Below are 17248 nucleotides of genomic sequence, written 5' to 3' on the forward strand. Positions count from 1 at the left end.
TTGACTCCAACTACCTTAAGCTATAAAGGACTCATTTAAGAACATCAGGGGCTTCTCAGCATCTTTTGGAAGCTAAGGAAGGCTTAGTAGGAGAGAAAACTCAACCAAGGTCAAACCAAGGTCAATGGTGTGGTCAGGGGATTGTTGCCGGGACGCCACCACGCGCTTGTAGCCATCACTGCTGCCGGCTTCCCGATGTCTGCCGCACCGTAACAACTATTCCAACTGTCCCTACGTCTTTGTGTCACTCTCTCATGGTCTGGATTTCTGGGCAGGATCATCTGATTCACTAACAATATCATGTGCCCATGTTCTAGCTGCCTGCGGTGTGCAGGGAGGATTGCTTGGCTTCCCACAAGGTCCATACAATGGGGATCCTTCCAGATACATAGGGTGTTCAAACGTGGGAAAGCTCAAAAAAAGACAAATGTCCACTACACTCAGATGTTGTGTTGTTGTTGCTATTATTATTTGTAATGTCCCACATCAGCTGCAGGGCTGGTCAAATTAAGACACTAATCACCATAAGTAGGCATTGCTTTTATAATGGAAATAGCCTTTTTCCTTTTTGATAAAACAAAAAGTGTCACACTTTTTGTGTCACACTCCGTGGATCAGAATGCATTTTACGTCACACGGTACAGATTAAAAAACAGGGTTTACTGGAGGGGGTTATAAGCCAAGGATCAGCGAGAAAAGGCCCAAGTCCATCTTCCCCTTGTCCCCCGGACAGGTGTGTCATGGGTCAGGAGCCACAGGACACACGGTGGGGCTGTGTTTTGGGGATGTCCCTTACCCCTCGTTTGCTTTTTTTTCTAGGTGCAACTTTACTAGTAAAGATAAAATCAGACTACTTGAGCACTGGGCAGTAGGCATTCATAGAGGGTCAGGAGTTCCCTGAGAAGGCTGATTTTCTAGAAAGGAGGAGTCTCCCAGTGGGCAGAAGGGGTCAGCGAGGAAGAGTGTGGGTCATGACACCCAGGCGGTGGCCCTGGTATGATGGTGGGCGTGCTGTCATCGAGTGCAACCACACAGGCAGAAGAGGGTAGGTTTGGGGGAAGTGGAGTTTGGTTTGGGACATGCTGAGTCTGGAGAACCCATGAGTCACCCCCAGACAACGCCAGGGTTCCCATTATACACCCTACAGTAGCCTGCGCCTCTCCTTCACGTTGCTTATTCCAACTGTACTTTAACCAGTAATTGCAGGATTAGTAGGGAAACTCCGTTCCAGGTTGTGAGCGCTCGGAGGTCTTGGCCCAGGTGTAACCTCTTCACTGCTCTATCCCCACACCTGGCGTAGGGTCAGACACAGAGCAAGAAAGCAAAACTTCTGTGTTGAATGAGTTAATGCATCTCCCCGGAGCCCTGCAGCAGGCCGTGGACACGTGGAAAGCCCTCGATTCGGGAGAGTTCTACACTTCGGCAGTAACTGAATCCGAAGCGCTGGGTAAGACGGGTAAGCACCGAGCCCCGGGGGGTGAGGAAGCCAAAGAGCCCAAGCCAGAGCCCCAGGAAGCATCGTCCCGGAGCAGCCAAAGGCCGGCAGAGAACTGGGAGAGGGGGGTGTTCTGGAAGCTACGGGAGAAGAGAGTTTTAAGCCGGGAGGAGTCAATGGAATCAAATGCTGTCGGGGAGGGGGGGGGTCTCGTAAAATGAAAAACATCAACGCTTACGAAGCGCCTGGGCCCCAGGCTCTGTGCTATCAGCTCCCAGTGGGCCGAATCCCTAATCCTCGAGATCCCACGTGAGGCCGTGAGGCCGTGTGCCGATCACCCCCGACGGTGAGGCGCCCGCCTACCGAGTGGGAGGGCTGTACTGTGACCCCAGGCTGCCTGGTGCCCAAGCCCGTGCCCTTCACCGTTATATGTGGTGCCTCAGGGAAGAGGTAAGGGGGGGGGAACATCAGTGGGAACAAATTTCAGTGGTGCTGTGGGGTAAAGCCATGAGGCAATGGATAAAAAGGGGGCTCCAAAGCGAGAGTCCAGATCAGAAGTTCCCTACAAAGAGTCATCAGCTGCACGGACACCCCTGGGAGCCCAGGAGACTCGCAGAACCTCGAGCCCCAGCCCCACCTTCTGAATCAGCTTCTGCGGCCTACGAGCTCCTCGGGTGATTCGTGTGCACGATGGCGTCTGACAAGTGTCGCACTAGATGATCTTTCAGGAACTTTGGTGCAGGAGGAAGAAAAACAGAAGTGAAAGTGAAAAAGGTGTTTTGGTTTTTTTTTCCTCAGGTTGGAGAGCCTTGAGCATGTTTCTAGATGGAGACCAGTGGTTTGGAATTCCTGCAGAACATTAGAAGCACCTAGGGGGCTGTTAAAAGGACCAAATTCTTTAAAAAAAAAAAAAAAAAGATTTTATTTATTCATAAGAGACACAGACACAGAGAGAGGCAGAGATACAGGCAGGCAGAGAAGCAGACTCCATGCAGGGAGCCCGACGTGGGACTCGATCCCGGGACCCTAGGGTCACGCCCTGGGCTGAGGTCAGCGCTAAACCACCGAGCCCCCCAGGCTGCCCTAAAAGGACCAATTTCCTAAGGCGTCCCCCTAAGAAAGGTGTGTGGCCCAGGTGATCTGATGTGGGCTGGGGGTGGAGAACCACCCAAGGGGAAGGCACGAGCCGGGAAGGCCAGGTTAAGGGCGCAGGCGCCAGGGAATGAACAACGAATGAAGGCTTCCTCAGGGAAATGGGAAAGGATGGGATGAGGATGAAGAAATGCAAAGGAGAGGTTTGGAGAAGGAGGAAAAGCAGTAAAGCAGATTTCAAGAGGGCAGGGACCAGCAAGGGGACAGATACTCCACGAGAATCATGCCTTGAGCCGTGACCAGTTCCTTAGATGGTTGAGGCAGGCGTGGTGGCAAGCACGGTACCGGAGGTCGGAGGGTGGCACCGGCCCGCTCAGAGCCTTGCAGGGACTGTCCCCGCTCCCGATGACCTCTAGCACAGGAGGCTCTCGGTGTTCCTGCCTCGGGGCCTTGACGCTTGCTACCACCCCTTGGGCTGCTCCCTGACCTCAGCCGCGTCTCCTCCAGCGGGCTCTCCTCGGGATGTTCCCCCCCCTCCCCCCTTCTCCGAATTGTTATCCATCACGGGCCCCGACGTCAGGCCATAGGCTACCACGGGCCTGTTTAGATGGGCGCTCCGCAGTGCCAGCTGCACCGCCTTGCTCGCCGTGGGGAGCCCGCCGCCGGCCGAGGGCGCACAGGTGCCTGCTCAGAAGTTTGGAAAGTGGGGGATCCCTGGGTAGCTCAGCGGTTTAGCGCCTGCCTTCAGCCCAGGGCGCGATCCTGGAGACCCGGGATCGAGTCCCACGTCGGGCTCCCTGCATGGAGCCTGCTTCTCCCTCTGCCTGTGTCTCTGCCCCTCTCTCTCTCTCTCTGTGTCTATCATAAATGAATAAATAAATCTTTAAAAAAAAAAGTTTGGAAAGTGAAGGGACGGCACCTGCTACTTGGTGCAGGTGAACAGGATGCAGAGATGAGGCGTTGCTGGGGGCGCCTGCAGAGGTGGTGAGCTCGGGAGCCTGAGGAAGAGCAGGGGCGCCAGGCCGGGCCCGGGCATCTCGGGGGCGGCGCTGGCGGGAGGCACAGGTCGGAACGGGAAAGACGGCGGTTTCCGCGCCAGAGCCCCGCTCCTCTCAGCCTCGACCCCGACCACAGCGGCCTGTCCCGGAGGCTGCACCCAGGGCCTGGCCCTGACACCCGCACCACAGTCGCGCTGGGCAGTGAGCGCCCAGCAAGTGCTGATGGCTGTGACCAGCCCAAGACTGCGAACACGGCAAAGGCTGCACTGCAGAAGAGGCGGCCCTGACGTTCCCAGTCTTGGTCCCAAATGTCCTAGGCCGAGCTTGACCTTGCGACCTCGCCAGCACCCGGCACCCAGCACCCAGCACCCGGCACTCAGCACCTGGCACCCGGCACTCAGCATCCAGCACCCGGCAGTCAGCACCCGGCACCTGGCAGTCAGGACTGGCACCTGGAACCCAGCACTCAGCACCTGGCACTCAGTACCCGACACCCGGCACCCAGCACCCGGCACTCAGCACCCAGCAGCCGGCAGTCAACACCCAGGACCCGGCACTCAGCACCTGGCACTCAGCACCCGGCACTCAGTACCCAGCACCTGGCACTCAGCACCTGGCACCTGGAACCCAGCACTCAGCACCCAGCACTCAGCACCCGGCACTTGGCACTCAGCACCCGGCACTCAGCACCCGGCACCCGGCACCCGGCACTCAACACCCGGCACCCGGCACTCAGCACCCAGCACCTGGCAGTCAGCACCTGGCACCTGGCAGTCAGCACTGGCACCCGGAACCCAGCACTCAGCACCTGGCACTCAGTACCCGACACCCGGCACTCAGCACCCAGCAGCCGGCAGTCAACACCCAGGACCCGGCACCCAGCACCCGGCACTCAGCACCCAGCAGCTGGCAGTCAACACCCAGGACCCGGCACTCAGCACCCGGCACTCAGTACCCAGCACCTGGCACTCAGCACCTGGCACCTGGAACCCAGCACTCAGCACCCAGCACTCAGCACCCGGCACTCGGCACTCAGCACCCAGCACTCAGCACCCGGCACTCAGTACCCAGCACCTGGCACTCAGCACCTGGCACCTGGAACCCAGCACTCAGCACCCAGCACTCAGCACCCGGCACTCAGCACCCGGCACTCAGTACCCAGCACCTGGCACTCAGCACCTGGCACTCAGCACCTGGCACCTGGAACCCAGCACTCAGCACCCAGCACTCAGCACTCAGCACCCGGCACTCAGCACCCAGCACCTGGCACTCAGCACCCGGCACTCGGCACTCAGCACCCGGCACTCAGCACTCGGCACCCAGCACCCGGCACTCGGCACCCAGCACCCGGCACCCGCGCAAACGTGTCTCTGCCTCGCCCCGCCGAGCGCGAGCTCGTCTCCCTTCGCGGCCCCCGGCTCCGGGCTCCGGCGGGTGGTCGTCCCTCGGCGCCTCCGGCTCCCGCCACCCTGACCCACCGGCGGGGCGTCTCCGGGGCAGGCGGGCGCGGCAGCCGTGGCTCCGCCGATCCCCGCGCCGGCCCCGCGCGTCCGAGGGCGGCCCGAGGCCGTGGCGCGGCCGGCGCTTCGGCCCCTTTAAGAGGCGGGGCCTCGCCGCCGCCGCCGCGAGCGCGATTGGCCGGCGCCGCCGGGGGCGGGACTCGGTTGCCGGGGAGCGGCGGCGGCTGCGCGGCGGCGCGAGGTGGCTGCTGGGGCGGGGCTGCGCGGCGGCGCGGGGGCTGCGGGAGCGCGGCAGGACGAGCAGGTCCCGGCGGGAGGCGCCGCCGCCATTGCCGCCGCGCTCGGGGCCACGGCGCCGGCCGAGCAGGGCTCCGGGCCGCCGGCACCATGGGCCAGTGCGGCATCACGTCCTCCAAGACCGTGCTGGTGTTCCTCAACCTCATCTTCTGGGTGAGCGCGGCCCGGGGCGCGGAGGGCGGCGGCGGGGAGGCCGCGGCGGGCGGCGGGCGGCGGGCGGCGGGCGGCGGGCGGGCTCCGGGCGAGGGTCCCGCGGGGGCGGGGCGCCGGCGGGCGGGGCTCCGGGGCTTTGGGCGGCCCCGCGCGGTCACTCGAGGTCGGCCCGGCGGGCTCTGCGGCGGAGGCTCCGCGCCCTGGGCCGCGCCGTGCGCTCGGGCCCCGTCCCCGTCCTCGTCCGCGTTTCCGTCTCCGTCCGCGTCCCCGACCCCATCTACGTCCCCGACCCCGTCCCCATCCCCCGTCCCGTCCGCGTCCCCGTCTCCGACCCCGTCCCGGTCCTCAGGCTTCGGCCTCGTCCCCATATCCGACCCCATCCCAATCCCCATCCCTCGTCCCTGTCCCCGTCTCCATCTCCGTCCCCGACCCCGTCCCGGCCCCGTTTCCGTCTCCGTCCCTGTCCCCACGGACGCCCCCGGGCTCAGGCTCCGCAGGCCGCGGGGCTGCCGGGCGGGGACACCGAACACGGCGGGTACCTGCAGGGAAGCCTGTGTGCGCCGTGGCCGCCGGCGAGCGTGAGCCCGGTCGTGAGCCCGCCGAGCAGGGTCCGAGAGCAGGGCCCGCCTTCATCCGGGGGCTCCGGGCGCTCTCGGGCAGCCCCCAGAAGCGGGGTGTCCGGGCATCTCGTTTGGGCGCAGCGGGTCCTCACCGGGCGCTTCGGGGAGGCCCGGCCCACCTGCACCTGCCTCACCTGCACCCGCCCCACCTGCACCTGCCCCACCTGCACCCGCCCCACCTGCACCCGGCCACCTGCACCCGGCCACCTGCACCTGCCCCACCTGCACCCGGCCACCTGCACCTGCCCCACCTGCACCCGGCCACCTGCACCCGCCCCACCTGCACCCGGCCACCTGCACCTGCCCCACCTGCACCTGCCCCACCTGCACCCGCCCCACCTGCACCCGCCCCACCTGCACCCGACCCACCTGCACCCACCCCCAGATTCTGTTAAGCGTCTCTTCCTCGCATCCTGTGACTGGGAATACCTTGAGCGGTGCGGGAAGGTGCGCCCCTCAGCCGGTCTGCCTCGGGCCTAGACACCTGCCCCGCCAGTGCCTCCCTGCCTCTGTGCCCCTCCCTCACCTGCGTCCCCCCCCCCCCCCCAATCGGGAAAGAAGCCCAGCATTCTGTGCTTCCGCACCCGCGGTGGTCCTGAGAGCGCTGCTCACAGTCGCCTGCCACCGGGGGCTCCGGGGGTCACCTCCAGCTAGAGCAGCGCTTCTCACATCTTAGTGGGAGTCACAGACCTTTTTAAAAAGTCAAAAAAAAAAAAAAGGTTTTTCCAGGGTCTTCAAATGAGAAACAGCTGTTAAGTAATAAGGTGCTTAGGCAGAGACTGGGCTTTGTACCCTGTACAGGTTCTTGGGATTTTTTATGGGCGTCGCTATTTGATTTTGAAAAATAAATTATCAAGTGGATTCTAGGCTGTTCAGTCTCAGGGACTGGAATTGTCAATGAAACAAAATATTTAAAATACAGGAACTAGGGACGCCTGGGTGGCTCAGGGGTTAACCCTCTGCCTTCAGCCCAGGGCATCATCCCGGGTCCTGGGATCGAGTTCCGAGTCGGGCTCTGTGCAGGGAGCCTGCTTCTCCCTCTGCCTGTGTCTCTGCCTCTCTCTGTGTGTCTCTCAGGAATAAATAAATAAAATCTTTTAAAAAAAATACAGGAACTATTTTCTTTATTTAAATTTTGGGGGCGCCTGGGTCGCTCATTTGGTTAAGCATCTGACTCTTGATGTCCGCTCAGGTCATGATGCCCAGGGCCTGAGGTTGAGCCCTGCACCCTGGCTGACACTATGGGGAATTTGCCTGGGAGTCTCTCTCTCTCCCTCTGCCCCTCCCTCCCTCCCACTTGCATGCACTTTCTCTTTCAAATAAACAAATCTTTAAAAATTAAAAAAATAATAATTAAATTGTCATTTACTCTAGAATATCAGTTGGGGATCCCTGGGTGGCTCAGCAGTTTAGCGCCGCCTTCGGCCCAGGGCGTGACCCTGGAGACCTGGGATCATCAGGCTCCACATCAGGCTCCCTGCATGGAGCCTGCTTCTTCCTCTGCCTGTGTCTCTGATTAATAAATAAAATCTTAAAAAATAAATAAATAAAATATCGGTTAATTCTAAGTGATTGCATGTGAATCTTTAGAAATGCCGTAAGTATATGTACTGCTGGTATTTCTGTGAAGAGATGTTAGATTGAACTTTAGTTGTGCTTTTTTGTGGTGGATTATTGCCAAGACTAAAGTCATACTGTGCAGTAAAAATACCCTTTTTCTAGGTTAGCAGGATAGTAAAGCTTTTGTGAGATGTGAGAAGTTAAGCAATCGGGGGTGGGGGGTGGGGTGGGAATGTGGCTTAGAGCAGGATTAGCGGAACATAACTAATGAGGAAACAGTTTGAGATGCGTCTCCCACTAAAGGATCAAAGGACAGACTGTTGGAATCTGACGATGCTGGTAACGATAACTAACATTCGAGTGCTTCTGACACCAGGCAGTGTGCTAAGCACTTTACAGTGAGTGTCCTCACAGCAGCCCCATCTGGCAGCAGATCCTCTCCTGCATATTTTACGGATGAGGGCGTTGAGGTTTACTGAGCTGAAGTTGCACACCCAGGCTGTGGGAGCCTGCCTTCAAACCAGGTTGTCTCGTACTTTAGAGCCCATGATGTGAGAGCAAAGTGTGATTTTAAAAGATTTGGAAGCAGAAGGGGACTCCTAGGCCAAGGTCGAGTCACTGTCTCTAAACCATACTAGTTCTAAGCTTGGTTGGAGCCTGCACCATCATTTAAACTACACTGACTTGTCAGTTTAAAACATTAGGTCATTATGAGGAAGTACATACAACAGATGTTAACTTGTTCTGAGAATTTGTAATGCATTCTTCAGGGTTTGTTTTGTTTTGTTTTTAAAGATTTTATTCATGAGAGACAGAGAGAGGGGTGCAGAGATACAGGCTGAGGGAGAAGCAGGCTCCATGCAGGGGGCCCGACACGGGACTCGATCCCGGAACCCCAGGATCAGGCCCTGGGCCAGAGGCAGACACTCAGCCCTGAGCCACCCAGGCGTCCCCATTCTTCAGTTTTAATAAGTGTATTCTTATATAGCAGCCCCTCCTTCCTTTTAATGCCTTAACACACAGACACACAGGGAAGAATAAACATTCCCTACATAGAGCACATCCAGAGTTTACCTAGGTTCCCTTGGGCAACTTTGTGAAGACTTTATAGCTCTGTAGCACTGGTTCTTTGCTATCAGATGGTATTGGCTGAATTGTGGATACTGGCTGACCGTGGATTAATTGCTTTGGCAAGTTCTCTAAACTATACCATTTAATATCTTGATAGTCCTGTTTTAGTTGGCAGTGTTCAATGCGCTGTTGAAAGAGCTGTGTACCTGAACTACTTGGGCTTGGCATTAAGTGACCTGACAGTCAAAGTTGTTAATGTTGACTTGGTCTGGATCCTTTTGGACAGTGCAGTGTAAGAAAGCTACCTGTGGAAAGGCACAAACTAAAAGGAGCAATCGTTTTTAAAATCCTGAAGGCTGGCTTGTTAGAACTAGAGAGTTCCTTACCACATTCCAGAATGTTAGGGTTTGTAGCTTGCAAGATAATTTTGGACAAGTGAAGTCAGGTGTACAACTTGAATCTCTGTTTTTTGGAGTGGCATACCTTTAAATGTAAGCATATTAGTGCTAGACCATGACATTTTATGGAAGACAGGAGTGTTTGAGGTATAAGGACTAAATGTTGAAGACTATTGGCATAGTCATTAGCCTCTTCTCTAAACTGCACCTTTGTACCGAGGTCAAAAAGAATTAATTCAGTGGGTCGTTTGATCTGACCCAGAGGAGGCCCCGTCTAAAACAAGCTTAAATCAGTATTTTTTAATTTTCAAGTTTTATTCTGGTAAATTAGTTGAGAATTCAGTCAAGTTCCATATAACACAAATTGCCCTTTTTCTACCCTATAAGAAAAAGCCAATTGGCTAGTATCTATTTTGCTAATATGTGTCTTAGGCATTATAGGGACTGCAAGAGAAAATCTTGTCTATGCTTTAGAATTTGTAATGTGACCTATCTATTCAGACTTCTTTTTCATCTGTGTGAGAGGCAATAGTAACACTAACACGCCTCTGGAGTAGGAAGTACTACAGGAAGTCAGACACTTTTTAAATGCCTTTAGAAATAACTTGAGAATGTGGCACCTTCACTAATCATCATTCACTTATATAAAGTACCTATACATACAAATCATATTTGAAAGCCATATATAACCTTTAAGATTTATCTTTAAAGAAATTATTTTGATGTAATACTTCCGAGTATATTATAATTAAGCAAAATTGCTTTGTTAAATATAGCACGGATATCTGAGCATTTAATTTGTGCTTATGTTATTGATACAATGATGGAAAAGACAGTAAAGGTGTTCTTACAGAACTTGCTAGTGGAGCAAGCAAAAATAAGCAAGAAAAATATCAGATACTGATGTGATTGTGTAGACAATTAAAACATGGTGATATCATAGAGTGAGTGAATGGCTGCCTCAGGTCTGCAAAGAAGGTGAAATGTAATCTGGACTTTAAGGAGGAGCTGATTTGGGGGTGATTTGATGGTGATGAGGGCGTTTAAGGCAGGGAACAGCCTGTAGGCCTAATGGCAAAAATATACTTGGTATATTCAAATTACCAAAAGAAGATTTAACTATACTTCGTGCTTTTTTTTTTTTTTTTTTTTTTTTTTTTTTTTTAATTTATGTGAGAGAAAGAGCACAAGCAAGGAGAGTGGCAGATGGCAAGGGAGAAGGAGGCTTCCCGAGGCGCAGGGAGCCCGATGTGGGCCTGGATCCCAGGACCCTGGGATCGTGACCTGAGCCGAAGGCAGACACCTGACCAAGTGAGCCACCGTGGTGCGCCTACCTTCATATTTCAAGGAAAACTTCTTGTCAGAAATCTCCTTATACATATTTCGTGTTTTCCAGCACATCGTACACATTTGGATTGGGGATATGATAACTTTTAAAACTGGAAATTTCCTCAGACATCCTGGAATTAACTTCTCTGTTTCCTGTATTTCTATCCTCATGAATGACTACTCTGACAAAGACTGTGTCATCAGAACACACCTTCAGCTAACAGTTTTGTTTTGTTTTTTCCCGTGATTGTTTTTCAGTTCACTAGGAGAAAAGCAAACTTTGTCAGTAAGCAAGTCATGGTACATAATAGGAGACCTATTTCTTCCCTTGTCTTTGGCAGTTAAAGACAGTGAATGTTTCCAGTCTTACTTCATTTTCAGTCATCTGTCCACTGATAAGTGCCTTGTGGCTCTGAGTGATGTGGCTCTGAGTGTTGGCTGAAAGGACTCAGCATTGGGATCTTGGAATCAGTCGGGTGACCAAATGCAGGAATGCTCTCTTTAGCTGGAATTTAAGAAATGGGTTGTTTATTAGCTTTTTAGAATGTTTATCATTGTATTGAAATATTTTCATGTATTTTATTCCGTAAGATCCAGTTCAGGTTAGGATTTTTGCAGATAACATATTCCATAAAATTTATACTTGCACCAGACAGGTCTACCTTAAAAATCATTCACTCGTAAATGCTTGTTGAATATCTATGCTTTACTTGTTTCTGAGAAATACAAGAAGCAAAAGACATAGTCCCTTTCTCATAGTCCCTTTTCTCATAGTCCCTTTGTAGTCAGAGTAGGTTATAGGGATAGAAGGTCTCAGGAAAAAAAAAAAAAAATGCATGTTTAAACTCCATGCTTCTCAGATGACCCTTGGAGCCTTACAATCTGAAAATAGCCAGTTTCCATGCTGCTAAAATAATCGGCTCTGGCATTTGGTTCATCTCCAATTTCATTGCCACCCAAACTTTTGGGTCTTTCAACTGGTAGGTATAAATTGGATTAGGTGAATAAGTTTGTTAAACTAGATAAATAATGGAATAAAAAACTAAATACAGAAAAAAATGAAAATAGGGCAGAATTGAGGAACATGACCTCTGGAATATCATCAAAGTAATAGTGGTGTAAAAGGATTAAAACATTTCTTCTTTAGGAATAGTGACAATAATGTGGTGATGTAGATAATGATGGCAGTAGAGACTTATTGTCAAAACTGCAAGCCTAAGCAGGAATTTTTTTTTCTTTTTTTCTTTTGTCTCCTTGAAAGGTGATGTTGGGGGGTGGGGAGGGATAATGTGTACTGAAATAATCAGAATTACGTTAGATAATCAGAAAACATCTGAAGATGAGTCAAAGCCAGGTAGACCAGAGAAAAGTGATAAACGGGAGATTGGCAGAGATGCCTAAAGTATTTGGGGTGGAAGAGATGCCTATTTTATATTGGTGGTTAAGGACACATAGAGAAATTCATTCATGAGAAAACAACAAACTCTTGATTTCATATATAATTTTAAATATTTTACTTTTCTGATAATGCAATAATATACTTGCTCTTTAAGAAGACACTAAAAAATATTTTAAGAAAACCAGCATCACCATAGCTCCACATGAAGAGACAAACAGTATTTTAGTGTGTTTTTTAAATGTCTGTATGTGATACGTTTTCCCTTAGCACACAAGTATATTGCTAAATTGTGATTTAACAAAATATTATTTTTTAAAAGATTTTTTTTAATAAAGTTTTTTTTAATTTTTATTTATTTATGATAGTCACAGAGAGAGAGAGGCAGAGACACAGGCAGAGGGAGAAGCAGGCTCCATGCACCGGGAGCCTGACGTGGGATTCGATCCCGGGTCTCCAGGATCGCGCCCTGGGCCAAAGGCAGGCGCTAAACCGCTGCGCCACCCAGGGATCCCTAAAAGATTTTATATATTTATTTATTCATGAGAGACACAGAAAGACAGACACAGGCAGAGAGAGAAGCAGGCTCCCTATGGGGAGCCCAACGTGCGACTTGATCCCAGGACCCCAGGAGACGCCCTGAGCCAAAGGCAGATGCTCAACCACTGAGCCACCCAGGCGCCCCTTAACAAAATAGTTAAAAGCTATAATGCCAAATGTACTTCTGGATGCCAGGGTTTTTTCTTTTCCTTTTGTTTTTGCTATAATTCCGCTACAGTATTATAACATTTTGATGAACATACTTTCCATACAAATCTTTGTTTCTGTCTGATTTATTTTTGTAAGGATAGATTCCTAGAAATGGAATTAAGAGATACGGAAGCATAAATACTGAGGATGGTATGTGTTGCCAGATTTCTTTACAAAAAGATTATTCTGTATTGATCTCTGTTCCAACCTGAGGGTTCTTTTCTCTTTACCCTCACACATCTTTGAATACAGCTTTGCTTGCCCTTTTTTTTTTTTTTTTAAAGATTTTACTTATTTGAGAGAGAAAATGAGAGCGAGGGAGAGTGAGCGTGCAAGGGGAGGGGCAGAGGGAGCAGCAGACGCCCCACTGAGCAGGGAGCCTGATGCGGGGCTGAAACCCAAGACCTCAGGATCATGACCTGAGTCAGGGCAGAAGGCAGACCCTTAACCGAATGAGCCACCCAGCACCCTGCTTGGCTTTCTTACTGATTTGTTAGGTAGAAAATGATATTATCTTAAGAGCTTCAGAAAATCTTGGTAAGAGTAGATTTAGTTTCTCAAAGGATTTGGAATCTTTGGAATAGCCTTTATTTCCCTTGAAAGTTGATAAAGTGAATGAAATATACAGGCATTGGGCTTGGTAAAGGAGCGGTTGTGTTTAATGATATGAGGTATTAGTAAGAGTTGAAACAAAGCATATTTGGACTAGAGAATATTATGGTATGTAGAATGCTGAAAGATTTAAGGTGACTTTTAAGATGCTTGTAATGGCACAAAGGTGGAGTGTGGGGAAGCTTTCTGAAATGCATCGTGTAGAGTTACCAGTGGATTCCTTGCAGGAGAGAAGCGTGGTACATAAAAAACTAATATGAGTGAACAGGAAACTGAACTAAATGTTAAAAGATGTACATAATACATAAGATGGATTTCTGCTGGTATTTTTACCCTCTGCTTTCTTTTTGAAATCTGCTCTCTCACAGTGTCTGGAGTACACAGTAGTTTTCACCTTGACTGTTTTTTTCTTCCAACATTCCAGTCACTTTTACTTTATTAATTGATTCTTTGAGGTAAAAATTAGTCTGAAGGAGCAGTTCATGCAGGCAGATAAGAACTTGTCAAACGTTGTGATTTTATTATTTATTTTATTTATTAGAATATTTTATTTATTTATTCATGAGAGACAGAGAGAGAGACACACACACACAGGCAGAGGGAGAAGCAGGCTCCATGCAGGGAGCCCAATGTGGGACTCGATCCCGGGTCTCTAGGATCAGGCCTTGGGCGGGAGGCAGGTGCTAAACCGCTGGGCCACCCGGGCTGCCCAAACATTATGATTTTAGCTGAATGACCTCACGTGGTCCTCATCCTTACACTGTCTTGATTCTTGCCGGTTGTGGATATGAATTGATGACTGTCTTCTGTTCTTCTTTGCTTTATCTTCACCCAACTGTTCTATGGGATGCGTTCACCTTCACATTTCTAACTTTCCATATAGGTACACTTCTCACAGCAGCGCTGTTTTATTCCCTACTGATAACAAATCTGCTCAGTTTTTAATAGGGCCACATTCCCTCGTCAAGTTTCACTGTGGGTGATGTGCCCCCTTTCCTTTCATATTCCTTCTTCCTTAGGAAATTAAACAATCTAATAGTTTTGTGGATTTCAGCATTTCATCAGCCATTTCTTTCACAGAATATTTGAAAAATAGAAACAAAAACCACCCAACTATAGTTTTCTGTAATTTATAGTTTCTAAACTATAGAAAAAGCAATCTTATGTAAGGTTGAAATGTTTTACTTTAAAAGAGACTTTACATTTGTGTGTGTGTGTAGTGGGAGGTAAAGGATAAAATGATACCGTACTTCTGGAACTCGCCTTCCGAAATTATATGGCAAGATAGCTTCATTTTTTAGAGAAGTATCCTGGTGTGGAAAAGCACCAGCTCTCCCAAAATCCTAAAATTCTGTGGCTTAATTTAGGGCATGAGTTTTTTAAAAGATAAGGAACAATAGTTTTTACAAAGATGATTCTTCTGATAGTCTGAGCCCTCAGCCTTTTTCCTTTAACTCTCCCTCCATGTCTTTGTAAAAAGAACAAGTATTTTTAGTTCCCGTCCTGGCACAAATCCTCCTCCTGGGCTTAGATTTTCTTCCGCAGTAACTAAAGCAGCGAGCGCAGTTGCTTCCAAGCTCCACATTCCATCTCCTGTTCTGCGGCACCTCGCCCTGCGCGGAGGCTTTGTGGGCCCATCCCAGATCCTTTGATGGACCCAGGCCCGCCGCGACCTCCAGAAGCGGACCTAACCCCACTCCCCGGTGTAAAGCCTTTCTGATAGCCGTAGTTCCTATATCAGACATCTGTGCGACGACCCCGCGTGCTCGTTGGGAATCACCTACAACTTCTCTGCTTACCATGCAGCTCTACCTTTGTTTTTAGTACTGGTGGTGAGAAGTCATTGAAGACGTTGCTTATTGTTTTTAGGTCTTCAGCTGTTGTTAAGACGCCTACTTTAGATTTCCAAAGAAACATGTCATTTCATAAGTGGTTTATTATGCAATTCAAGATATAAGCACTGTATACAGATATCAAAAGAAAATTTTGAAGTCCTCAATTTAGGAAACAAGCCTCTGTTTATGACCAGTGTGATTTATATACTCACATACCAGCAGTCAGTGCAGTTTCTGCTTTGGTGTGTGCAGCTAATATACGTTGTTACCCACTATGTGTTCAAAATAGAGCTCTGTTATGTTCTCAGCTCTGCTGTGTGAATTGGATGTTGACTGGTTTGCAGCCTGGGAAAAGATACTGCTCTCAAGTCAATTAGAAAAAAATAGGCATCCTTACAGATGGCATCTCCTGCTAGCCTTCCATTGCATTTGTCACATGTCTGGTGGTATCTGCTGTTGGTTTGTTTTTCTGCTTCCTCAGTCTCACTTTCAGTTGAGTGCTTCAGTCTGGGTGAAGAGTGGCAGCCCTGGAAGCATTTCCCTTGGCTCATTCCCAGGCAACACCAATTGTGAGTCTCTTTAGGTGGAAAACTCATCATTTTGTATTTAAAATGCAAATACTGAGACACTTGAGTGGCTCAGCGGTTGAACGTCGGACTTTGGCTCAGGGCGTGATCCCGGAGATCCGGGATTGAGTCCCACATCAGGTTCCCCTTGAGGAGCCTGCTTCTCCCTCTGTGTCTGCCTCTCTCTCTCTCTCTCTCTCTGTCTCTCATGAATAAATAAATAAAATCTTTTAGATAGATAGATAGATAGATAGATGCATGCAAGTACTTCAGTGTCTGTGCTTCAGATTGAATACATATCTCTTCCAGTTTTATCTTGTTTTCATTCAGATTTCTGTAGGCTAAAATTTCATTTATTAGAAGCTCAAAAATAGAATTTATTATTCTTCTTATTTTTTAAGATTTTATTTATTCATGAGAGACACAGAGAAAGAGGCAGAGACACAGGCAGAGGGAGAAGCAGGCTCCGTGCAGGGAGCCTGATCCAGGACTCGATCCCAGAACCCTGGGATCACACCTTGAGTGGAAGGCAGATGCTCAACTGCCGAGCCATCCAGGTACCCCTGGAATTTATTTTAATTAAGCCTTTTAAGATATTAATATTGCCTTTTAGAGTAAGAAAGGCTAAGAATCTAAAGAATAGAAAGGTGACTAATGAAGACAAACTGGACAAAATTTGATTTCCATTTAGAATTTTTTTGAATTGAGGACCGAAGGTATTTACTTTAGCAAAATATGTGTGTACGTACATGTGTTTGTTTATCACACATATATAGTCAAGAAAAAGTAGCATTGGGGCACCTGGGGTGGTTCAGTCAGTTGAGTACCCCACTCTTTTTTTTTTTTTTTTAAGATTTTATTTACGTATATGACAGCACAAGCAGGCAAAGGGAGAGGGAGAAGCAGGCTCCTCCTCACCGAGCAAGGAGCCCTACACAGGGCTCAGTCCCATGAGCTAAGCTGAAGACACACACTCAACTGCCTGAGCCAAAGTATCCCACTCTTAATTTTGGCTCAGCTCATGACCTTGGGGTGGTGAAATTGAGCCCTGGGCCCTAGGGGCCCAGTGGGGAGTCCGCTTGAGATTGCCTCCCCCTGTTCTTCCCATGGCTCACAAGCACACAAGTGCTCTCAATCTCTCAGTAAATAAATAAATCTTAAAAAAAAAAGTATTTGCTAAGAATGTTACATGGTCAATGTACTTCTATAATTAATGCGCCCAAGCTATTAAGCTATTTTTCTTCTTTTCCCTTTCCTATGCTTACCTTCATCCCATACTAATGTATGCCTTAATATGTCCATGAACTCTGAGAACTTTTGAACAGGCGTGGTTGCTGTAAGTGCAGCATTTATAAAGTAAAAATCTATTCCAGATGTGATGGCTATCGGGTATTTAGTGAACCGGATTGAGTCGCCAAATCATGCTTGAATAGTGAACTAAAAACTATAAATATTAGGCTAAAGAGAGAAAAAAAAACTAAAGCTTATGATAGAAATGGGAGGTGTCATTTCAAGGGAAAGAATGAGATAAATTGTATCAATAAATTTTGATTGATTGCACCAAACACCTAAAATGGTGTTTAAAGGGTGGTAAAGGGCTAAAAGACAGATGGTCAGAATTTGTTCCCTGAAAGTATGCTGAGACGCGCATAGTTATGACATTGTGTGTGTCTGTG

General features: G+C 49.4%; 1 protein-coding gene across 1 annotated transcript in view; it reads left to right on the plus strand.

Annotated features, from left to right (window-relative positions):
* Positions 1-5260: 5260 nt before the first annotated feature.
* Positions 5261-17248, plus strand: part of TSPAN3 (tetraspanin 3) — a 28121-nt gene continuing 16133 nt past the window's right edge. Inside the window, exon 1 of the mRNA XM_077882033.1 lies at positions 5261-5435. Within this exon, the coding sequence (XP_077738159.1) occupies positions 5373-5435 (63 nt within the window). The 5' untranslated portion in view covers positions 5261-5372. The remainder of the gene's footprint in view (positions 5436-17248) is intronic.

This window comes from Canis aureus, chromosome 32, assembly GCF_053574225.1.
Source record: "Canis aureus isolate CA01 chromosome 32, VMU_Caureus_v.1.0, whole genome shotgun sequence".
NCBI lineage: Eukaryota > Metazoa > Chordata > Mammalia > Carnivora > Canidae > Canis > Canis aureus.